We start from the raw sequence: 24993 nt of genomic DNA, 5'->3' as shown, positions 1-24993 counted from the left end.
TATATATATCTGTAACAGCGCTCCGGGCTGCGCTCCGGTCCGCTTACTTTTCGCGAAACGGAACTTTGCGATGCGAAGCTAATTGGCTCCCCGTGTCTGTCAACATTCTAAACAGTCCGGAGCGGCCGCCATCTTATCTCTCGGTAGGATCGAGAGAGAAGAAGAGGTGGAAAACGAAGGGGGAATTTAATGAAAGGGGGCAAGGTATACCCCTCTTGACCCCCTAGGATTCTTGTTGGGGTTATTAAAGGGTCCCGTGGGGAAAATAATTTTTTTTTTATTTTTCACGGTAGAAGCGCTTCCCGGGCCGCGAACTGGGCCGCAAACTGGTAGCGAAACGGGAATTCGCCATTTTGTGCTTCGTTTTAATTAAATTACTAGGTATAAGGGGGTGCGGGAGACCATTTTGTGCTTCGTTTTAATTAAATTACATGGTATAAGGGGCTGCGGGAGACGTATCCTAATCCCTTATGTTTTCTGAGGGTGGCTGAGGAGGCTCATATATGTTGATACATGTCTTCCAGCGGCTGTGCGTGAGCTTTTTTTTTTTTTGCTGCGTGACGTCTGTTAACGTTCGATTCGATGGAAATCAGGAAGTGTTGACCACCAATTTGTCAGTGCGATAAAATATTTTGTTATAAATGAATCCTTATTGTTAAACATTGTCTGCGCCATCTTGCCTTTTTTCCAATGCCACAATTTTGTCGTGCACGGCAGCCATTTTAGATGCCAGGCTATCACCTAGCCCTGCGGATGTAGTTTATGGCCCCAGCTGTAGAGAATCCAGACATGCCAACCCTCCCGATTCAGGCGTGAGACTACTGATTTCAGTGCTAGTCTCCCGCCTCCCGATTCCTGCAAGCAAAAACCCGGGGGCATATTACCAACAACTAGCGATAATTTTTGTCTCTAACTTGTTTAGAGACAAAAATTATCGCCGCACATCGGCGATTTTTATCGCAGATAAACCTTGCTATTAGCAAGGTTTATCGCAAATGCGATAAAAAACGGCCGCAATGCATGAATATCGCTGAAAAGTCAGCGATATTCATGCATTATCCAGCAAATGCTCTTAGCCATGTTATCCACCTCCCATTGGATAACATGGCTAAAAACTGCTCAGGGTAGGTGTTAGCTTTTGGAGATATTCGCGCTTAGCGCGAATATCTCCAAAATTTGGTAATAGGAGATAGCGATGTTATGGACTGTTTCCAGTCGCTAACATCTTGGCACGCCCACTTTGCATGTCATTAGTGATAGATATCACTGACATGCAAAGCGGGGCCCAAGATGGTCGCTATCTCCTTTTAGCTGTCACTAACTGGAGTTAGCGACAGCTTGGTAATAGGGAGATAATTTTATCTCCGCTTTCTTGGCTTTTAAAGCCAAAAAAGCGGAAATAAACCCCCTTGATAATATGCTCCACGATTCCTCGGGGGTTTCAGCTGACAGGGCTTGGTATTGTGTTACGTGCTAATTCTTCCTGGAAACGTCAGAGGGTCGATGCAGGGGTTCTAGAAGGGGTGATAAACCATTTAAGCCTCATGAACAAGCGCATGGTCTTTTAAAGATCTGTGAAGTACTCGGGGCGGCGGTGTGTGTGTGCCCTCTTTCAGGAGCGGGCGGGGGGGGGGGGGGCACTGCCAGCAACTTGCCAGGCCAGGCAGTGTTCAACACTTGCATCACCCTTTCTCTGCCTGCTATTGCGCTCCATGCTTCGGAAAGGTAAGAAAAAGAACGTGCATTTGAGTTTGAAGTGTCCGATCCTGTAGCAGTACACTTGCAAAGCACACACATGACAATAACCCGATTCAAGGCCCCATTCACCCTATTTTTTAATAATATATAGTACTCCAAAAAAGTAGGATTATAAAACTTTATTAACTTTTAAATATAACAAACGCAACAAAAACTGTAAATATATTTAAACATTTTTTGACAAAAAAAAACAACAATGGTCCGAAGCTGTCTTTTGTGCGAATAGTCCCAAGGCAGCACAACGTGCTGAGTTGTGGACGGCACCCAGGTGAAGAACCATCCCTTTTTTAAACCCCATGGTGACCAACTAAGTGCAGGTTTTACATAAAGTAGTGTTTACCTAGAGTGGTGCTGTGTAGGACAGTCTGAATGGAAATTAACCAGAACTATAACGATAACAACAACAACAACAATAATATAACTTTTATGCCCAAATTACGCAAACATTTAGCTAATCTGCTAAAGGGGGGAGTCGCCATTTCTTTTGATAATTTATTCACCCATCCGTAGCCTCTCTATTTTCCATTACAATGTGTTTCTTGCTGAAATTAACCAGAACTATAACCATAACAACAACAACAACAATAATATAACTTTAATGTCCAAATTACGCAAAGATTTAGCTAATCTGCTAAAGGGGGGAGTCGCTATTTCTTTTGATAATTTAGTTATCCATCCGTAGCCTCTCTAATCTCCATTACAATGTGTTTTTTGCTGTCGCTAGCTGATGAAAAAAATAAAGTGATAACTTCCTCATCCTTATTTTGTCTTTCTTCGTTCCTTAAGATGTTATCTGTGTCAACCTTTTCCGAGAATGCTGATGCGTTAGGGATTTCTTTGTGTTTCTTAATAGCATTGGTGTCTGCACACTTCTTTGTCAATTCTGTGAACATGAAAACTGCTTCATAAACAGACGATATCTTTGTTTAGTCATTAGTGTTAAGTGTGTCTGAAACTACAGTGCCCTTCTGTTTTTCTTTCTTCAGGCTCTACAGAGTTTTGTGTGTTGTTCTTTTGAGCGACAATTATTCCAGAGGTTTCAGGTTCACTTGTTTTGTCCTGCAGTGAGTTAACAGCTTTAGAGACTTCATGTTTATTTGCTATGTCCTGCTGTGCGTCAACTGCTTCAGAGACGTCAGCCTCATTTGTTATGTTTCAGTAGATCTTGGACCTGCCCGGCCTCGCCCAAAATAGCGCCGGTATAAATGGGACTCGTAACTCCTTGTTGTGTACTGGTTGACCAACCTTGATATCACGAGATACGTATGCAGTTTTGAAGCACATGGCGGAGGCTCGTCTGCTGTAGTGGGGCACCCCTTTATCGTTTCAGTTGCCATTCCGCCCGCTTTTGCTACACTGTGCCTTTTCCGCCATTCAGCTGTTTACCGCCCGCTCTTACGGCTACAGCGTCTCGCTCACCATGTAGTTGAGTTGCTCCCACTCTTGCGGTGCAGCGATAGGCGGCTGCCACAGGACTCTTAAAATGGCGGCCGGCTCATCGGATTTGGGCCTGGTCCAGTAAAATGGCCCTGGGACACCTTGGAACTCGGACGCTTGTCTGCCAGGGCTTGGGTCCCATTCTCGAAAGCGTCCCCTCGGCCTTGAAGATTCTACAAAAGTCTTGGGGGACCTCGACTCCCGCAGGCTTCCGGTGGGGAGCGGCTGCCATGATTGCTTGCGGAATGGCCACGATGGAGCTACGAGATGGTGGTGCTCTCATGGTGACGCCAGCTTCAGCATGAAACATCCAGAAACAAGGTGGGGCTTTCATCGTTTGGGAAAAAAAAATGTTTTAATCCAATGAAAAGTGTTATTTTTAGGTCACATGACCTAGTCTTACATCATTAGGAAAACAAAAGTAAAATGAACCAATGAAAAGTTTTATTAACAAGTCACATGACCTGTTATGCTTACGTTACGCGCTGCGCGGCGCGCTCTGGATCGTTTCCGGGAAGCTGCGCCTTGCGCACCGGAGCACTTCCGGGTGCGCTAACGCGGCGCGTCATATGACGCATTACGCGACAACGCAGGTCCAGAATATAGTCAAAATATCTCCACCAACCAGCGGTCGGAGTACAACCGTTTTCAGCAGTCCAAAAAGTTCTGTTAAATCGCAAGAGCGGGAGCAACTCAACTACATGGTGAGCGAGACGCTGTAGTCGCAAGAGTTGGCGGTAAACAGCTGAATGGCGGAAGAGGCACAGAGTAGCAAAAGCGGGAGAAATGGCAACTAAAACGGTAAAGGGGCGCCCCACTACAGCATGTCTTCAGGTTAAACGGATTGTGGGACAAGGTCCAGAATGGAAGAGTCATCAAAAGGCAAAAAAATCCGCCGGACCCCGGGAGCCGGCCGCCTATGTCGGGGGCGATCTCAGGCCACAACAGGGCAACACGACTTGGGGAGGGGGCAGGAGCCAAGCGCCCCCTCCCAGTCCGCGCCATTTCACCGCCCCTCGGGGGCCTCCGTGAAGCGGTTTAGGGAGGCACCGTATCACATTGTTTTCTAATGCAGTCAGGTCCACAAACGGACCCCACTTACTTTGAATAGTGAAGCGGCAGCAGGTGCAAATAAGGTTTAGACAGTGTTACAAGCGCTGCTTAGAACTCTGAAGTATGGCACTGAACATCCAGGACTTATGCCATTTGTATAAGGCAGTGACATCGAAGCAACTCAGGGACCAAAAGCATGAACGAACACTCACGTATGAAAATCTTACTTGGGGAGGGGGCAGGAGCGAAGCGCCCCCTCCCAGTCCGCGCCATCACACTGTATGTAGAAAATCTGAAGCCATCGTTCTACAAACTCTCAACCAGCCTTGGATGGAAAAATCTTAAAGAATGTACAAACTGAAAACCAGTTTTTGTCTGCATAGCATCAGCAGCAACGCTTGCTATCAGTGCATGAGTTTCATGCTCGATCGATTGAGCTAGCCGGATCGGGCAACAAAAAGTATAAAATAGTTATGTAAATAGTTATTTAATAAAATGTTTTACCCTTTTACTTTGCTGGTGTGTTGTATCTATTTATAATATTTGCATAGGGTTTGTTGTTATTTTGGGCGGGGTGGGTGGCGGAGTCGATCTGTCTTGCAGCCATCATGGTGTGGAGCTTAGTTCATCTCACTATTTTCGTATTTCTCATGAAGGGTTGTTCCTAATGTTTGTATTTTAGCGAGGTCACAAAGAGATCCAATTGTGGTCTACTGATTTTGCTCGATTACTTTTATTTTTTTACACGATTTTTCACTATCTGCAAAGACTAAACAGAGTATTGCGACTTTGTGCTTGTTTGTAAATAGAGAATGATCCAAAGAGAACCAATTCTAAAACAGTAAATGCTTGGATAACAATCAATGAAATGGAGAGACAAGCAGGTACGACGGATTACAACGGGGGTAAAGGTCTGCGTTAACTACCCTTCACTATCTGCAAAGAGAGAGTATTACTAAGAGAAAAGAGGGGAGGGGGGGCAGCGTTCAAAGCACATCAGCGTGCATAAACACGAAAACGTTTTTTACCTATCACGTACTTGACATTTGACAGCTTTTGATATTTGCTATTAAAAAACCATTGAAATTCACAGAAAAAACCATAGGTTATAGTCCATATACAGTTAGGAATTTGCATTTACAAAACCTTGAAAATTCACTGAAAAAACCATAGGTTATAGACCATATATAGTTAGGAATTTGCATTTACAAAACCTTATTTTACTCGCATAAAACCATTGAAATTCCATATATAGTTAGATGTGCTAACTATATATCGCGCACCCGCAATCCACTGCTGATGATGTCACATATTACATCATTCATGACATGGTTAGTGACATCACTGATGACATCACTAATGACATCTCAAATGACATCACTGATAAAATCACTGATAACATCTCATTTGACATTACTGATCACATCACTGATGATATCATTCATGTGATAATACCATGAACCTCTTCAGACTCTAATATAACCTTAGATACAATCAGTGTAAACAGACAGTCACAGACTGTCACTCATCCATGGAGTTACTCACACACCTAGTCAGTCATGCAAACAATCAATCAGACTTCCATTTCCTCAACTATACAGTTATACACACCTTATTTATTCAAACATATACTAACACATATTTACTCTGTTATACAATCCCTGATACAAGTTCACAATGATCCATACAGACACTCACACATTCACTGGCTCTTATGCACACTTATTTATATATGTCAACTCTCACATGTACTGTGTTTTACATATGTACTTACTTTGACATGTAGCACTGAGATATTCATTCACTCACTAATACACTAATGCACACAGTCATCCGCCCATACAGCTGTTTCCACATGCAGTTTTGAACCCATACATATAGTGAATCAACTACTCACACATCTATGTACAGAGTCACACACCTCCCAGCTACCCATACACACTCACTCAGTGTCCCATACAAATACTTGGACAACCAATCAATAACCCATACAGTTATTCATATAGCTACTGATCAACACATGCAGCAGTTTGTAGAACAACAGATATAATGATGCACAAATTAAGATAGTTTAGTCACTAACCCATGCACTCATTAAGACACATTTAATCATTCTCTCATACAGTCAGTTATGCACCTACTAGTTCCTTTTTCCAGACACTTATACATCCACTCATTCTTCAATATGTAAGTCACATTTTAACTTTACAGAAACATACAGTCACTGGATGTTGTCATCAGTGATGTCATTTGAGATGTCATCAGTGATGTCACTAACCATGTCATGAATGATGTAATATGTGACATCATCAGCAGTGGATTGCGGGTGCGTGATATATAGTTAGCACATCTAACTATATATGGAATTTCAATGGTTTTATGCGAGTAAAATAAGGTTTTGTAAATGCAAATTCCTAACTATATATGGTCTATAACCTATGGTTTTTTCAGTGAATTTTCAAGGTTTTGTAAATGCAAATTCCTAACTATATATGGACTATAACCTATGGTTTTTTCTGTGAATATATATATATATATATATATATATATATATATATATATATATATATATATATATATATATATATATATATATATATATATATATATATATATATCCAACCACCTGAGTCGCTGTGGAACCCTGCCGCTTTTCAAAGGCGGGCCTCGAACGGGATAGCGAATCCCTGAAATATCCAGCCAGTACTTCTCCAGTAAGAAAAGGAATCCGGGCCACTTTGAAGTGCAAAGCGTGTTTATTTTTGGCTTTCTCGACGCGTTTCGCAGTAACTACTGCTTTTTCACGAGATCGAACCAACCAGGAAGTGCATGTTAAATACAATCACATGGTACAGTCACATGGTATTACGATCATACACATGGAAAACAGACTACCAATTCATTTTAGGGCTGTGTCCAATGTAAATACTCGTTGTGCAAAGGAATGAACATAATAAAGTTTTCATTGAAAATAGAATAAAGTGCACAATGCAGTCCAGTGATTACTCATACACCTCCTTATAGATTTAGGCAGTATTCTCGAAATTGATTCAGTGCTTGAATACCTGAAAGTTTCTTGGCGCCCCAAAGTGCGGTCGCTGCGTGCAGTGCGGCCCAAGTGGGCATAGTGAAATTCATGCGTGGTAGATGCAAAAGGAGGTGGTTTTCATGCAAATGGCACGAGGCAGTCGTGAATTGATTCATTCAAACTGTCAAAACTGGGATTGCGCCCGAGTGGGCCAAACAATAGTCCCTTATACAATATCACAGTATAGTCCATTCATACATTTCATGCTCATCCGAGTTTTAGATTCTGGACAGATTCCCAGGCAATTCTGTAAACAAAGTGAGAGACATGCGGTGAGTGAAAGTACTTAAAGTGACAAATTAAAACACAAAATTGGTTAAAAAACGGCAGACATATACACAAGCAGAACCGCATGTTAACCTAAATGTACATTCAATTCCTCATGCAGATTATGCCCATTGGGTTGGGTTGTCCTATACTTGATGATCAGTCTGGATTCCAGTCTTCTCATCTCTTTGATACGGTCTCCCCCTCGTTCTCTTACAGGGACTGTTTCAAGGACACAGAACGAGAGTAGATTGGCATTACTCTTGTGGTGTGTGGCAAAATGCCTAGCAATGGGATATTGCTTGTCCCCATTGGTTATGGCTCGCATGTGTTCAAGCACTCTTTTCTTTGCTTGATGCTTGGAGCTGCCAATGTAGTGCAACTGACAGGGACATTTCAGTGCATATATCACATGGTCGGTTAAACATGTCACATGTTTGGTAATTTTGAACCTGTTGGTGTCTTTTGACAGTTGAATCTCCTTTATGTTTTTACTGTTGCGACAGGCTTTACACCTGCCGCACACGTAAAAACCTTGCACTGGATTTCTCTGTTTGATCGTCTTGGGTAGCAGAGTCGAACAGAGAAGATCTTTCAGGGATTTGGGTCTTCTGAATGTGAGTTGGGGATGCTCAGCAATACCTGGAGCCAAATCCTTGTCAAGTTTTAAAATGTTCCAGTATTTGCTAAGGGATTTCCTCACTATCTTGGAATCACAATTGTAATCAGTAATGAATCTACTGATTGTCTCCTTGTTTGACTGGCTCTCTGGCGTTTTAGGGCTGAGGATGCCTGTTCTGTCTCTCTCTTTGACTGTGGCCAAAGCCCTGGATATGCATTTGTGGCCATACCCTCGCTCTTTAAACCTTTTACTCATAATGCTAACCTCATTGTTGAAGTCTTGTTCATCAGAGCAGTTCCTTTTCGCCCTGAGGAATTCTCCTACTGGGATGGAGTTGATGAGGTTGGTGGGGTGACAACTATCAGCGTGTAACAGGCTGTTTCCAGCCGTGGTTTTACGAAATAGTGTCGTGGTAAGGGTATTGTTCCTATTCTCAACCCTGACATCAAGGAATTCGATAGTGGTTGGGTCAGTGCTGCAGGTGAAGCTAAGATTGAACTCATTAGAGTTCAAAACCTTGACGAAATCAATCGCCTCCTGCTGGCTGCCCTTCCATACGACGAAAATATCGTCTATGTAACGCAGCCAGCAGGCGACTTTAGTGAGGAATGCTGGGGACTGGTATACCACCGTTTCCTCCCAAAGTCCCAGGTACAGACAGGCAAAGCTCGGCGCAAAACAAGTCCCCATCGCCGTGCCAAGCAGCTGATGGTAGACTGTTTCGTTAAATAAAAAGAAGTTTTTGGTCAGGCAAGTGAGTGCCATGTCAAGAATCATCTCAGTATGAAGGAGATATGAAATGGACCGAGCTTTGAGGAAATGTCTGCATGCCTCAATCCCAAGGTGGTGTGGTATACAGGTGTACAGGCTATTTACATCAAGTGACATAAATAACCATTCGGGGTTCCAGGGCATGTTGTTGATTTTTTGCAGGAAATGGCCAGAGTCTCTGAGATAAGAGGGTAAGTTTAGCACTAGGGGTTGGAGGAAGAAGTCCACATATCTGGAGGTGTTCTCCCAACAACTGCCCCTGGAAGATACGATCGGTCTGCCAGGGGGGTTGGATATGTTTTTGTGGACTTTGGGTAGGAGGTACAGGGCGGGTAGTTTGGGGTGTCTGTTGAGGATAAAGTTAAATTCCTCTTTACTGATAAGCTTTTTTTCTTTCCAGTCATTAAGCTGTTCAGTATATTTGGCAACACAGGTCGTGTATATTGCCCTGTTGCTTTTTTCATATTTTGTACAATCACTTAGCTGGGACAAACCCTCATTCACATACATATCACGGGGTAACACCACCATGTTGCCCCCTTTGTCGGATTTCTTGATGACGATAGATTTGTCATCACTCAACGATTTGATCGCTTCAAATTGCAATTTTGATAAGTTTTGTCTGACATGGTTATTGGACCTAGATAATTTATCAAACTCTTTGATCATGGCTTTTTCAAAGGTATCTATGTACTCATTGGTGATTTGCGGCATAAACACGGATTTAGGTCTAAAGCCAGTTCTAGCATGCAAACCGACATTGACATCATCGGGAATCACATTAAATGATGGATTTTCGAGCGTGTCCAAGTCTCCTCCCAGTTCATGTAGCAGATGTAGTGTTTCCACATCATAGCCTGTGATACTGGTGGGTACTTGTGCAGTCTCGCGAGCCTCAGAGGATAGTTTTGTAGCGTGCCATTTCTTGAGGCGCAACTTACGTGTGAAGTAAAAAAGGTCAATGCGACTTTGGGTATAGTCAAAAGAGGATGTGGGGCAGAAAGATAATCCTAGGGAAAGTACCTCTCTCTCAGCCGTGTTCAGCTCCCGGGTGGACAGGTTGATGATGGTGTTGGAATCCATTATTTTCCTCTTCTCTGGCCCCTTGTCCTGGATCCCACCGGGCTCGATATGTTGCTGTTGTTCATATTTAGATTGGTTCTTCTATATATAGGTTGCCCCACTGAAGCCATCACACATCAAGGGAAATACCTCACACGAGCCACAGGCAGCCTTGATCACCACGCTCCTGCCTTGCTTCAAATGATGAAAGCTTTAAGCCATATGCGTTTTGGGTAACCTCGTACCCTTGGTCACTGGCAGCTTGTTCCACAGTGAAGCACGGACAAAACAAAACTGTTGTAGGACACCAGATTTATTTAAATGTATGAGTCCCGCCCCCTTGGGCGTAGGCATTGTGGTTAAGGTAGTTCCAAAAATATATGCCAATCTCAATGTCCCATAATTCCACATGTGGGTGTTTGTAAAGTCTGTAATAGTTGCAAGTATCACTGAGTCATATCCCAAATAGGTAAAGCACTGCGGTGGTTCGTAGCAGTCTCAGCCAATGTCACCCCGTGGCTCAGGACCCCTTGATTCCAGTCCAAGCTCGAGTTTGCGAGCGTTGTGGATCCGCCGTTTCAGGCGGCGGGACGGCTTCGTGGATGGACACGCCGCTATACAAAAAACACCAAAGGGTTCCCCACTGAAGCCATCACACATCAAGGGGAATACCTCACACGAGCCACAGGCAGCCTTGATCACCACGCTCCTGCCTTGCTTCAAATGATGAAAGCTTTAAGCCATACGCGTTTCGGGTAACCTGTCAAGTCAAGTCAAATCAATAAATTTATATAGCGCGCTACATACCCAGAGGGTCTCAAGGCGCTTGGAAAAGGGTGGGGAATTACTTGTCAAAATATCCACGTTTTGAGTTGCTTTCTGAATGCTAGGTGGTTCTGAGTAAGGCGAAGGTGAGTGGGAAGTGAGTTCCAGGTTTTGGCTGCCAGGTAGGAGAAGGATCTACCTCCCATGGTGGATTTGTTAATGCGAGGTACAGTAGCAAGGGCCTGGTTGGAGGATCGTAGCTGGCGGGAGGGGGTGTAGAAGGACAGTCGTGTGTTGAGGCATTCGGGTCCGATTTCGTAGAGTGCTTTGTGTGCGTGGGTTAGGAGCCGGAAGGTAATCCTCTTATTGACGGGGAGCCAGTGGAGGTTTTTCAGGTGACCAGAGATGTGTTCTTTGCATGGGATGTTTAGTATGAGCCTGGCTGAAGCGTTCTGGATGCGTTGGAGTTTTTTCTGGAGTTTTGCGGTGGTACCGGCGTAGAGGGTGTTTCCGTAGTCCAGTCGGCTTGTGACCAGAGCGTGGGTGACTGTTTTTCTAGTTTCGGTGGGGATCCAGCGAAATGTTTTTTTGAGCATGCGAAGAATGTTGAAGCAAGATGAGGAAACGGCGTTGACTTGTCTATTCATCGAGAGTGAGGAATCCAGGATGACGCCCAGGTTCCGTGCGTGGTCCGTCGGGATGGGTGCTTTTCCAAGGGCCTCTGGCCACCAAGAGTCATCCCAGGCGGAGGGGGAGGTGCCTAGTATGAGGACTTCTGTTTTGTCTGAGTTCAGTTTCAGACGGCTGTGATTCATCCATTCGGCTACTTCTTTCATTCCTTCATGCAGGTTGGTTTTGGCAGTGTTAGGGTCTCTGGTGAGTGATAGGATCAGTTGAGTGTCGTCGGCGTAGGAGATTTTTAATCTGTACGTTGCCCCCCTTGCAGAAGTAATAAGATAAAATGGCTTCACGCCAATCTCGTACGCAGACGATACCCAAATCGTCATATCTATAGGTAAAGACACAAAGGTAACAGCCGAAAAATTTCAACACTGCATGTTAAAAGTTAGTCATTGGATGCAGCAAAATTGCCTTAAACTCAATGGAGAAAAGAGTGAGGTGATGTTTTTGGGAGGTAATGCTGACATCTGGTCCCCAGACTGGTGGCCTGACAAACTGGGAACACGCCCAGACCCCTCGGAGAAGGTGAAAGATTTGGGATTCATGATAGACACCAAGCTAGCATACGAAGCCCAAGTAAACAAACTGGCATCGTCTTTTTGGCTAATACTAAAAATGATAAAGAAAATACTTCCATATTTGCCCCAAGATGCACGTAAAACGGTAGTGACAGCGCTCGCTTTATCCCGCCTGGACTACGGAAATGCACTGTATGCAGGAGCTAGAACAAAAATCATAGATAAGATGCAGCGCCTTCAAAATGCAGCAGCAAGACTGATCCTGGACATACCAAAGTTTCAGTCCGTCAGCCATAAATTAGCATCACTTCATTGGCTTCCAGTCGCCAAAAGAGTCAAATTTAAATCACTATGTTTGACCTATAAAGCCCTGCAGGGCAAAGGACCTCTTTTCATAAAGACGCAGTTGAGGAAATACAAACCATCCAGACTACTTAGATCTGGCCAACAAAAACTGATAGCAATTCCCAAGTTCAAACGAGCGAACTGGGGGGGGAGAAGATTCCTCGTTCACGCAGCAAGGACATGGAATCAACTACCATTAGATATAAAAAACAGCCCATCTTTGGACTTGTTCAGAAAGCAAATCAAAACATGGTTGTTCACGGCATAAACCTAAGACCAGCTCAGGACTACGGGCATGTCATAGCGCCAAGACGCCTTCGGGCATTCGTGCGCTCTAGAAATAGATAAATCAAATCAAATCAAATCAAATCAGATGATGTTGAGGTTGTGTTGGCGTGCGATGACCGCGAGGGGGCTCATGTATACGTTGAAGAGGGTGGGGCTGAGAGAAGATCCTTGTGGTACGCCGCAGATGACTTCAGTGGCCTCTGACTTGAATGGTGGAAGGCGGACTCTCTGGGTTCTTCCGGTGAGGAACGAGGTGATCAATTCCAGTGCTTTTCCTTGGATTCCGATGTTTCTGAGGCGCTGTAGAAGGGTGCTATGACAGACTGTGTCGAAGGCTGCGGAGAGGTCGAGGAGGATGAGGGCGACTGTGTCTCCATTGTCCAGTAGAGTTCGAATGTCGTCTGTTGCTGCGATGAGGGCGGTTTCAGTGCTGTGCTTGGCTCGGAAGCCGGATTGTGAGGAGTCGAGGGATTTGTTGGTTTCGAGGAATGCGGCGAGCTGGTTGTTGACCGCTTTCTCAATGACTTTGGCCAGGAATGGAAGGAGTGAGATAGGGCGGTAGTTTTTGAGTTCGGTGGGGTCAGCTGTGGGTTTCTTCAGGAGGGCGCTGAGTTCGGCATGTTTCCAGCTTTCCGGGAAGGTTGCGGAGTTGAGGGAGCAGTTGATGACGTCTCGAAGGTGTGGTGCTATGATGGAGTCTGCTTTGTTGAAGATGTGGTGAGGGCATGGGTCTGTGGGGGATCCTGAGTGGATAGAGTTCATCAGACGGATGGTATCCTCAGTGGAGAGTGGCTTCCAGTCATTGAGGATGTTCAGGGGGGGTGGGGGTCCTGCAGGGGGTTGGGTGGGTTGGTCTTTGGGTCGGTTGTCGAAGCTGTTGTGGATGTCTGCAATTTTGTTGTGGAAGAATGAGGCTAGGGAGTCGCAGAGGGCTTGAGAGGGGGTGATGTCGTTGGAGTTGGCTGAGGGGTTGGTAAATTCCTTGACGATGTTGAATAATTCCTTGCTGTTGTGGGCGTTGTTATCTAGTCGGTCCTTGAAAGCGGCTTTCTTGGCATTCCGGATCAGTTGGTGGTGTATGCGGGTGGCGTTTTTGAAGGCGTCCTTGGTGCTGGAGGTTGGGTCTTTTTTCCGGGCCTTCTCAAGGGAACGGCAGAGTTTCTTGGATTTCTTAAGATCATCGTTGAACCAGGAGGCCTTCTTGCTGCCTAGTTTGATTTGTCGTTTTTTCAGTGGTGCTAGGATGTCGGCGCTGTTGGATAACCATTGGGTGAGGTTGGTGGCTGCTTGGTCTGGGTTTGAGGAGTGGGCTGGGGGGTTTTGAAGAAGCGATGAGGATATCTGGTCGATGGTGATTTTGTTCCAGTTTCTTTGCAGAGTGGGTTGGGGGTGGTTGTTGGATGTGGGCTTGTTGTAGGTAAAGTGAACGCAGCTGTGGTCAGTCCAAAGGAGGGCTGTGGTGTGGCTGAAGGAGACATGTTTGCTGGAGGTGAAGATAGGGTCGAGTGTGTGACCTGCGATGTGGGTGGGGGTAGTGACAAGTTGTTTAAGTCCGAGGTTGGCGAGGTTGTCCAAAAGGGTGGTGGTGTTGCGGTCGTTGTTCTTTTCAAGGTGAAAGTTGAGGTCTCCCAAAAGGATGTAATCCTCGGAGGGGAGCGCGTGTGGAGTGATGAAGTCCGTGATGTCTTCACTAAATTGTGCGCGGGGTCCTGGTTGCCTGTAAAGGAGGGTGCCTCTGAGTGTGGTCTTGGGGTCGGTGTGGATCTGGAAGTGAAGGTGTTCAGAGTGGGCGATATTGACGTCTGAGCTGGTTGAGATGCGGATGGATTTCTTATGGACGATGGCGATGCCTCCTCCTGTGTGGCCGGTACGGTCCTTGCGAATGATCTTATAGCCTTCCGGGATGGCAATGGTGATGTCTGGGGCTGATGTGGCGTTCATCCATGTTTCTGTTAGGAAGGCGACGTCAGGAGAGATGGTGTCTAGTAGATTCCAGAGGTCGATGGCGTGCCTGTGGACCGAGCGGGTGTTGAGCAGGATGCATTGTAGGTGGTTGGGGTCGGATATCTGTTGTGTGTTCGTAGATGAGGAGTTGTTCTTGGTGCCGCCGAACTTGCAGGAGTTGCAGGAAAAGGGTCCATGGGTGTGTCCAGGGGCGGCTTGGACGCAGTTGGGGGTACAGCCGGGGATAAGGGCTAGGAGGGTGGTAGCCTCGTAGGTAATGCGGGAGGGGTGGACATTACGAGGACCAGGGGCTCTGGCGCTGGGCGCGGTCCAGGCGCGGACGGGCGTAGACGGGCTTACCTTTGGCGCGACTGGGGCGCGAACGCTGCGCGTTAACGCTGCGCGGGAAAGCCTCTGTCATGTAAGGATGGTGGAGGGGGCGGGGGCGAGGGAGGATCAATCTGGAAGGCGGGGGCAGGGTGGGGAGGCTGGCTGCAGGCACAACAAACAAAATGGCTACAATACCCCTAGTGAAACTGGCCGAGATTGGGGCACAGAGGTGGAATGTGCTAACGTCTCGGTGCAATCAGGCCAAATGAAATAAGTTGCGTTCCCAATTGCAGACACACCCTAGACGTGCAAGTTGTGCAAAGCGCTCTCGGAATACAGTGTAAAGCGCTACAATATCAAGTCACAAAGCAGGCAATGGGGGGAGCGCTACGATATCAGAGGCAGTAACAGTAATAATCATGCAAGTTGTGCAGCGCGATCTCGGGATACCGTGCAAATCGCTATAATATCTAGGCACAAAGCAGGCAATGGGGGGAGCGCTACGATACCAGAGGCAGTCAGTAATCAGGCAGGCAGTGTGAGCAGCAATGCGGGCGAGCAGGGAGCGACCGCTTCTCACGGTGCAGCGTACCCTTGGTCACTGACAGCTTGTTCCACAGTGAAGCACGGACAAAACAAAACTGTTGTAGGACACCAGATTTATTTAAATGTATGAGTCCCGTCCCCTTGGGTGTAGGCATTGTGGTTAAGGTAGTTCCAAAAATGTATGCCAAACTCAATGTCTCATAATTCCCCATGTGGGTGTTTGTAAAGTCCGTAATAGTTGCAAGTATCACTGAGTCATATCCCAAATAGGTAAAGCACTGCGGTGGTTCGTAGCAGTCTCAGCCAATGTCACCCCGTGGCTCAGGACCCCTTGATTCCAGTCCAAGCTCGAGTTTGCGAGCGTTGTGGATCCGCCGTTTCAGGCGGCGGAACGGCTTTGTGGCTGGACACACCGCTATACAAAAAACACCAAAGGTTGCCCCACTGAAGCCATCACACATCAAGGGGAATACCTCACACGAGCCACAGGCAGCCCTGATCACCACGCTCCTGCCTTGCTTCAAATGATGAAAGCTTTAAGCCATACGCGTTTCGGTAAACTCGTACCCTTGGTCACTGGCAGCTTGTTCCACAGTGAAGCACGGACAAAACAAAACTGTTGTAGGACACCAGATTTATTTAAATGTATGAGTCCCGCCCCCTTGGGCGTAGGCATTGTGGTTAAGGTAGTTCCAAAAATATATGCCAAACTCAATGTCCCATAATTCCCCATGTGGGTGTTTGTAAAGTCCGTAATAGTCTCAGTGATAAAAAAACAACTTTCTGTCAGGAAGACCAATTAGAAAACTCATGGGGGTGGGCTTTCATATTTTTTTTAACTTAGGAGAGTTGAAGCACTCCTTCTAAGTACAGAGAATGCATTCACAGTAGTCGTGTTAAGAGAACAAATAAACAAAAGTGAGGCGAAGCCCATAAGAGAAATAGATTAAGAGAGTGAAGACTTAGAGGGGAAGTATGCAATATGAAACTAAAAACACCTGAATAACGTGGAGCCAGCAAAAATTCACCAATGAACAATTTGAAGCAGTATAGGTAAGGGGAAAAGCTGAGGAAGACAAGGGGAGATGTATGCATGATATATAAGAGATAATACAAGATGAACATGAGAATTTTAGATAATCTGGAGTGGAGATGTAATATGTTTAGGAATACTGGCACAGTACGAGCAGTAGTAGTTTAGATGAGAAGAAGCAAGAATCTGAAGCAGGAGTCTCAAAGAAAATAAAAAAAAGTGATTGCATTTTCTAAATAGTATGCAAGTCAAAATTATAGATTTTAGAAATAAGATATTTGGCAAAGAAAGTTGAGTGAAGACTCCAAGTATATCTAAGGCTGCTAGTTAAAATGCAAAATCCCAGGTGCAGTAGTGACTAAAAGATAGTAGGAGAAAGAGGGATGTGTAATAAAATTAAAAAGAGACTTTGGGGCAGATTTACAAGAAACTGACGAATCTGTACAGATGCATCAGTTTCCCTGTGCCAGCCTGCAATACAAGTGTGTCACCAGGGATGCGCTGTATTTACAATGAATATAGCATGTTACATTGCATGCTATAACAACGCTTTCTATCACAAGGCAGTCGTTAGAACGACCGCGTTGTTAGAATGCGATACCTTTACATCTAAAGTCATTAGATCGACTTGCTGTAGGGGGCGCTCTGGATTTAGGAATAGTATAATTTACCATTCCAACTCCAGTGTGTGCAACAGTAGGGAAGGTGTTGGAATAGTAAATTTTACTATTTCTTGGGTTAGATCGCCCCCAACAGCAAGTCGATCTAATGACATGCGATGTAAAGGTAGCACGTTCTAACAACATGGTTGTTGTAATGACCGTGTTGTTAAAGGAACGAGATGTAATGGCAGCGTTGTAAACTCTGTTTCCCATTTACAATACGGCGCACCATGGTTAATGGATTGATAGATGCGTCAGAAATTCTGATGCATCTGTTGACCCAAAAGTGACTCATTGCTGGAGTTGCTCATGAAAGCGATGCAACTTCAGCAATGTGCCACAACAGATAGGTCAGTCCCATTTAAAAAGTCTTGCGTCATTCCTTACGCCTGGGCTGAGCAGGCATGGGGATTTTGGGTCAGACTTACAAGAAACTGACGCATCTGTAGAGATGTGTCAGTTTCCCTGCACCAGCCTGTGATACCCTTACGCCACCATGGATGCGCCATATTTACAATACGACGCACCATGGCACAAGGATTGACAGATGCTTCAGAATTTCTGACGGCTGCTTCAGAAAGATTACACATACAATGCTTTGTAGAACTTCCAACGGATCGAGGGTTGTTTCTCACTAATGAATCCCCTTTTGTTTGTTGTCACTGGAGACCTAATGGTAAATTAACTCATTTTGACTGAAATATTTTCGAGAATTCTATATGCCTTCAATATCATCTATGTGCAATGCTAAATAGCATTCTCGCTGTGACTACCATGTTTCTTGCACTTCTTGGAAAATGGAAATATGTTCCTCATGGCCCATTAAATGTTTTACTCGGGTGACCATCAATGTCCATTGTTTGATTTTCTCCTAATTTTTAATCTCAGGATTTACAAAACAAAATGGAAAATGCAGTGAAGTATTTGGAGAGGCGTCTGCCATCAATGCAAACAGTTTACAGCACTGTGATAGCCTCATATGCCCTGGCTCTGATGGACAGCCAAAAAGCAGATGACGTGATTGACAAATATTCCACCGGTAAGATTTCTCATTGGGTCTTAGATTATCTTCATGCTCACCACGGCAACGGATTGGCTGAAAACCAATGTCTTGCATAGCCATGATTTATGTCAGGATGACTTCCTTCAATCATTCAATTTATAGTTGATTGGCAAATTTCAGTAAAGTGTTTTTCGGCGGTTTTCATGACTATCATTCAGAATACAACTACCTTATATAGGAAGCAACCGAAAAAGTATTCTCAGTGAATACATTGTCCTCTATCTGGATTTGAATAATGTATTCTTTAGGTTCAGGGTGATTACATGTTGTTTATTTTCTATCTCTGTGTGCTTTGCAACTTGTATTGCGCTGGATGTGGATCGCTCTGGTGCCTTACGTTGTACTGCACAAAAATCCACACTAAATAAGCACATAACCTGTGATAAATTCTGTCAGAGTATTTCACTGGGAATAATTTTTTGGGATAAAACAGTTTTACTCTGGCTCAAACCAAAATGTTTTGCATTACATTAATTGGTTTAAGTGAAGAAAGAGTTCATAACCTTAGAATAATGCATACATTTTCAAATAAAGCACTGAATATATAAAGCGGAAAAAAGAGTACTGTATCGGCATTATACTTTTAAATACCTACTTTATCCTCAGAGTTTTAAAATGTGTCTTTGAGAAAACTGAAGAGAGATAGATACTCTTTGCTGATATTATTCGTCAAACAGTATAACCCGTCTTATACAACATTTAGTAGTAAGTGCACATATGAGTGAAATGCATAATCATTTTAGAAATAAGGTTCCTTTTTTACACAAACACTTTATCAATCCAGAACTTTCATGGGTAAGCATCTGTATTTTTTTCAGCCGACATTGAGCAGTGATTTATTTATGAGTGGTTACAAGGGTAATATCACTCTGGAATTTCTTAACTCTGTTTTGGGAACCCAACTCATATCCTCTGTCTCGGGTTGCGCTGACACTTGCATTAATGCCCAGTTCACCATTAGAAGTCTCAGTAGACGTCACGCTGTGAGCTGGGGTACAAAATTTAGTGATGCTCTGAGTCACCTCTCACAGGGTTTTTTCCTCCGCCCTGGCCCCAGGATTCACCTCTGGATATCAAATTAGATATGCAAGACCTAGACTCACCTTCCAGGTCATGCAGTCTGCCTCCTAGCCAATACTAAGGGAAGGCCTAACAATTTATTGCCTGCCTTTTTGGTGTAGGGCAGGGGAATTCTCCCAGAGGACAGCTCTCTGATGTTACACCTATCTCCCTATCCAAAGCTCCACCCAAATGGCAGGTAATTTGCTCCCAGTAAATGTGTATTATAGGGTAATATCATACCTAGGGGAAAAATCTGCATTTTGGACCAAGGACTCGGGTCTCCGCCAAACAGGTCACTATTGTCCTTAGGGAAAGGTATGTCTGGTGCAGATACTTAAAGTAAACTCCAGCTTTGTATTCTATTACACTATTTTGTATATAGCTCAGTAGCCTGTCCAATTCTGCAACTACTGTTTCATGGGCAGGTTCTTCTCCCACCACTCTTTGTTTTTAACCATCACTTTTTGTACCCCAATTAAGTGCCTTGTAGAGCCATGTTACTAAATGCCTGCCATTCCTTATTGTCAAGAGCAGTTGTAGTACAGTGTGATGTGGGCGTTCCTTCAATCCAGTGTTCCATGATTTCATAAGAGTGGTTCAGAATTTGCCTTGGTGCTAGATCATGTTTCTCTCCTAACTGCTCCTGTGGGTTAACAGACTAATTTCCAAAGCAATCCCTGATCGTGAGTAGACCCTCTTAAGTTCACTTTATCGATTCCTGCACATTAAAGAATAATGGGGGCTCTACGTGTATTAGGCCAATCAGGGGTAACTTCGGGACACAGAGAGGGGTATTAATAGTTATTATAGCACATCTTGCAGCACCTCAGGACAATCAACAGTAATATAGGTAGCTTCTGGGATCTGGCTGGCCTCATCATTGAGGGCAATCAGTGACCCCTGATTCAGTTCCCTCTCCACCATGCCTCATCTCCTCTGCATTTTCTCCGTCAAACTAGCACATTATTCATTGTATTTGTGTCCCTTGTTAGTACAATTCGTAGTCAGGGACACTCATGTTTCCTGCTTTAATTGGGTTCTTAAGCATGTCTAGAGCGATTCTGTCTCCTGGTGACTCAGATAATTTCGCAGACCAGTGAACTGAGCTGCCAAACTATTTAGCCGGTCCCAAAACTAGTATTTTATGCGAGGCATAAAATAATCTGGGCAGAAAAATCATCTTCGTAAGGTCACCCTCGCCAAAGTAGATAACTGGAGCATCCTCCAAAATGCCACTCAGACCCCCAGTGTCCTGAACACAGCTCCTAGATTCCCATTCCTATGGTCTGCTGATCTATGATACATTTGCACCCCTAAATATTTTTCAAAGAATGGGAGGTCAGACACATTCTACAAAGTGGTGGTCGCCACTGTGTCGTTATAGTTAGGCCATAGTTCCCATAGGAGGAGTGCTTTTTGTTTTGCTAGTAACTTTGGTGCTGTCTAACGATTTTCCACGAAACTTGAATAAAAAATAAACATATCATACACATCAGCATCTTCCTGGATAGTTTTTGGGTAATCGGTCAAGAGGGGGCTGACAAAATGGGGTGCCCCAAGTATATTTTTCCCATGCAATATATTTTAACCGATACAGAAAAAACCGGCTGAACAGAATTACACTAAACCTGACAGAAAGCTTGATCTTTACTCAGAATACTTCCTTATTGTGATTTGGTGTACATCCATTTAGCCTTTTATGGGAAATTTAGGTTGAAAATATAGTGGTATCTAGGCAGTTGGCCCAATAGGAGGACCGCAATACTCTCAATGGTACCGTAAATGTAAAAGAAGGAGCATTCTGATTGGCTGAGAGGACTTCTTCCCTTCAGTTCCCTTGGTCCCGTGAGACTGGTACCGATGCTGCAAGACTGAGTGATATGTTGGGCTGGCCACATCAACAAGAGAAATGTTGCGGCCTCCATTAGAGAACACAGTGAGTCCTGTCCTATAGTTAAAATATAAATAATATATAAGCGGTCGGGGGATGGATACTCTGACCCAAATGGCCCTTCTGGGGTACCCCTGTGGCCCACCCCCAAGGCCAATATGGAGAGAAAAAAATTGTACTCGCATGAAACGTGGTGCTGCCAGACCTTGCGTGGTAGAGCGTTTGCCACCCTGTGGCGTTCGGGTCTAGGGCCTGGCCACCAGGCCCTGATCCCAACCCCAAGCAGCATACCACCGAAAGGGGTTGACAATTTACTGAGGGATCGTGGTCACACATCATCCTGTCGAAACATGAAACCCTTCGTATTAGCTAATGAGATACGTTTTTCTCACCTATCACAGGTACTGTGGTACCAGGATTCAAAGTTTAAATAAAACTCCCTCCTCAAAGTGAACACATTTTTTTTTCCTGGTCCCAGAGTACTTAGTGGGACCTGGAACAGGAAGTAAAACCAACTCAGACTCCCTCAGGACCCTCTCATTGGTTGTAGGTCTCAAGCGAGAACCTATGGGAGGTTAAAAAAAGTAATACAAATGAAAGCAGCCGTCTGATTGGCCTCTTAGGAGACACAGCTCGAAAAAGTCAACATTCTTTAGAAACAACTTCAAATGATTTTGCTATCCACCATTGCTGGATTGTGTTTAAGAGAGACAGTTTGCAGTACATACAATCCGAACATTTCATGGCCTCAGACAAAACTGAAGACTAGCAAACACCAACTGTATCATCCACTGCACCCGTGAAAGGTTCACCATTGAAATATGTTGACATTATTGTGTTCTCAAGCATTTCTGCTGCATCACAAGAACCAAAGGCCAGTGAAAGGAATCAATGCTGTGGCAGTTGTTTGACCTTCCAGATGGTGAAAAAAATATGAGTGCATAGGAGGTGACGTGCAGTTTGTACCAGAAGGTGCTTCACAAAGGGAATACTGGCCAGATTTGAGGGGAACCACTACAATGGTGGAGCGTCTGAGGGCTATGCACCTAAACACCATATCATGTGAAGAGGTACAGAAGAAACAAGCAGCCAAAAGATAACATACTGCTGCAGTGAAAGTGCTGCAACAAGCAGAGGAAGGAAATGAAAACAACATGCAGCATTTTGGGATATTCTACAGACACTTTCATAATATTGTAGCCTGTGGTATAGTAAACAGAAGAATATATTCAAGAACCATGGAACCACAACTCCAGGCAGAGCACACAATCTTATAAAAAATGTTTTAAAAGTTAAATATGTAATGAATAGTAGTTCAAAATAAAATTAATGTAAAAACAAATTTAAACTGTTATTAAAAAACAAAAAGAATAGTTGAAGATTGCAAAAGAAATTGAATAACAAAAAAAGTGAAAAAATATACAAAAGTATCCACTGTCTTCTACAGATGGAGCTGGACGTAGGGCTTGGCTGTGGACCCAGCCTGGGCCAAACCCTGCTGTGCATTGCTGAAGGCTGTGCGTGGCAGGGGGATTGGGTACAGGATGCGGCCACAGGCTATTCCCTGTGGTCATCCCCCAGTCTCCAAGAGCTAAAGGCAGTGTGAGGCAGAGAGTTTCCCATCTTTGGGTGGTTAGATTAAGCCAGGCTCTGTGACATCCATGCCCTGTGGTCACCCGCCCTTCGCCCCCGCCCCCCCGCACATGGCCAAAATCTGTGTTCAGTCAGCAGTAGAGTTGGATGAATATGATAAAAAAAAGAAATTTACAGAAAAAAGCAACAGTTGAAGTTACGTGATAGTAATGTATGTTAGTAAGATCTTTCTTTACTTAAAAAAAACCTCTAGAAATTAACTGGAAAAACCCAAGATTAAAGTGACTTTATAGTTGGAAAGGGTAATAAGATTTTAGATTATGTTTAAAAAACCCTGGAAATGTACTGAAAAAAACAAAGATTAAAGTGACGTTATTGTTAGGAGTTTTGATAATATAAAAACTAAGGTTTATATCCAAACAAACAATGAAATTCACCAATTGTAGTTTACTGAGCTAACTATAGCTGCTACTCCCACAATGCCCTGCTTATTTCTTTCCAATACCTCCTTATTACCATTAACATCGTCGGATCACAAGGCCAGCTTCCCACTAATTCTGTAAGTACTAAATAATCAAATAAACAGTTCTTTCTCAGGTCTGGCATAAGGTCCTCGACCCCGATATAAGGTCCTACTTGGCCAAATCGCAGCCAGAATATAGCATCAAGCTAGAGCTAAGGGTGGATAACTATACAGGTTGGCTTCAGACAGCAGCTGGTACATTAGCTCCCCTAAATAAAACAAGCAATGGCATAGCCAATAGGTCCCGCCTTTGGGCCCTTACAAGTGTTTAGCCATGCAACAGTTGATGTTGTTACACCAAGGATATTGTGCTGGATAACCAAACACTTATAAGGTCCCAAAGGCGAGGCCGATTGGCTATGCCAATGCTTGTTGATCATGAAATCAGCCATACAACACATACATGCTGTATGATATAACTTAGATATTTTTGATCATGAAATCAGCCATAAAACAAATAGATGATTTACGAAATAAATTAGAGGATTTTGATCACAAAATGTGCCATACAACAAATAAATGATTTATGATATAAATTAGATGTTTTTCATAATTAAATCACAACAAAACCAGCCTGGATGATGCACATTATTTTCTGGAGAAATTCAATGAAGTGAAGATGTTTGGTGCGACCGGTGCTAATTTGGAATTCTTTTTATATAATTTGCATTTATAAGTGGTGAGAAGTTGATCACACCCAGTAATTAATTACCCAGTGTGGTAAAGTTAGGACTCTATATCAAATCTTAGCAGGTAAAACCAGCCCAAATTTAACATGGGAATGGGACGGTACTATCAAGAAAAACGGATTTTGGTGAGCTAGGCATTTAAATCTGCATGTTATTTCCCATTAAAGGAAAATGCTCAGCATAGGTGCCACCTGATAAATTCCAAACCCTGGAGTGTCGGATTTTAACAGGTGTTCTGTCCCTTTAGGCAGTTGTTATCAGGCCCTTTGTGTAATTTCTCCTTACATTAGGATGGTTCCTAGCTCATTGCGGTGCACCAGTCCGAGGTCAATAAAATCTTTAGTCGTTAGTCGAACCATTCTGCACATATCAACAAGTTTGGAACCTGGTGGGGTCCACTCAAGCTTTAATCCTCCTGAGGTCGATATAATAAGTAAAATTCAGTAATTGTGTGGAAGAAAACCCTCTGGGTGAAGGTGGATGAATGCTTTACTAATACATGTTATCCAGTTATATTAAGGAAATGTTTGTAAGAAATCTGGCAAAAGACTGCTTTAAAACATCCTTTAATTCATGCTCAATATAGAGTACAGGGCATGACAAGCTTGTATAGTGAGTATAGCCTATAGAAAATGTATATATGGATATACACATATATGTAGCGATAGATAGATAGATAGATAGATAGATAGATAGATAGATAGATAGAGAGATAGAGAGATAGAGAGATAGAGAGATAGATAGAGAGATAGAGAGATAATTACCGATGCCAGCTGAGGTTTAATCAGAAAGTGGCAGCAGGAGTACAGCTTTGTACGTCAGTGAAGTAAAGTTCAGGGTGGACAGCATATGAATTCTGTGCAGAGGTAGAATTCTCGAAGTATGGCTAAATCTCCCAGCGTCTTCTGTGCTGGCTTTGTTTGGAGGGGGAGTAAATTGGAAGCAAGACACGATCCGTCACACCACGTTTCCTCGATGGCCATGGGAGAATGATCACTGTTA

The 24993-nt window shown here is 44.0% G+C and overlaps 1 protein-coding gene across 3 annotated transcripts in view; it reads left to right on the top strand.

The window, feature by feature from the left end:
• The window catches only part of LOC147748145 (complement C3-like), a 1551795-nt gene that overhangs the window by 1265949 nt on the left and 260853 nt on the right, over window positions 1-24993 (top strand). For all 3 annotated transcript variants that reach the window (XM_086959014.1, XM_086959019.1, XM_086959009.1), the window contains one exon: window positions 18059-18209. In XM_086959014.1, the coding sequence (XP_086815140.1) occupies window positions 18059-18209 (151 nt within the window). The remainder of the gene's footprint in view (window positions 1-18058; window positions 18210-24993) is intronic.

The sequence above is a fragment of the Lissotriton vulgaris genome, chromosome 1_1 (assembly GCF_964263255.1).
Source record: "Lissotriton vulgaris chromosome 1_1, aLisVul1.2, whole genome shotgun sequence".
Taxonomy (NCBI): domain Eukaryota; kingdom Metazoa; phylum Chordata; class Amphibia; order Caudata; family Salamandridae; genus Lissotriton; species Lissotriton vulgaris.
This window is presented reverse-complemented; position numbering and strand designations above follow the sequence as displayed.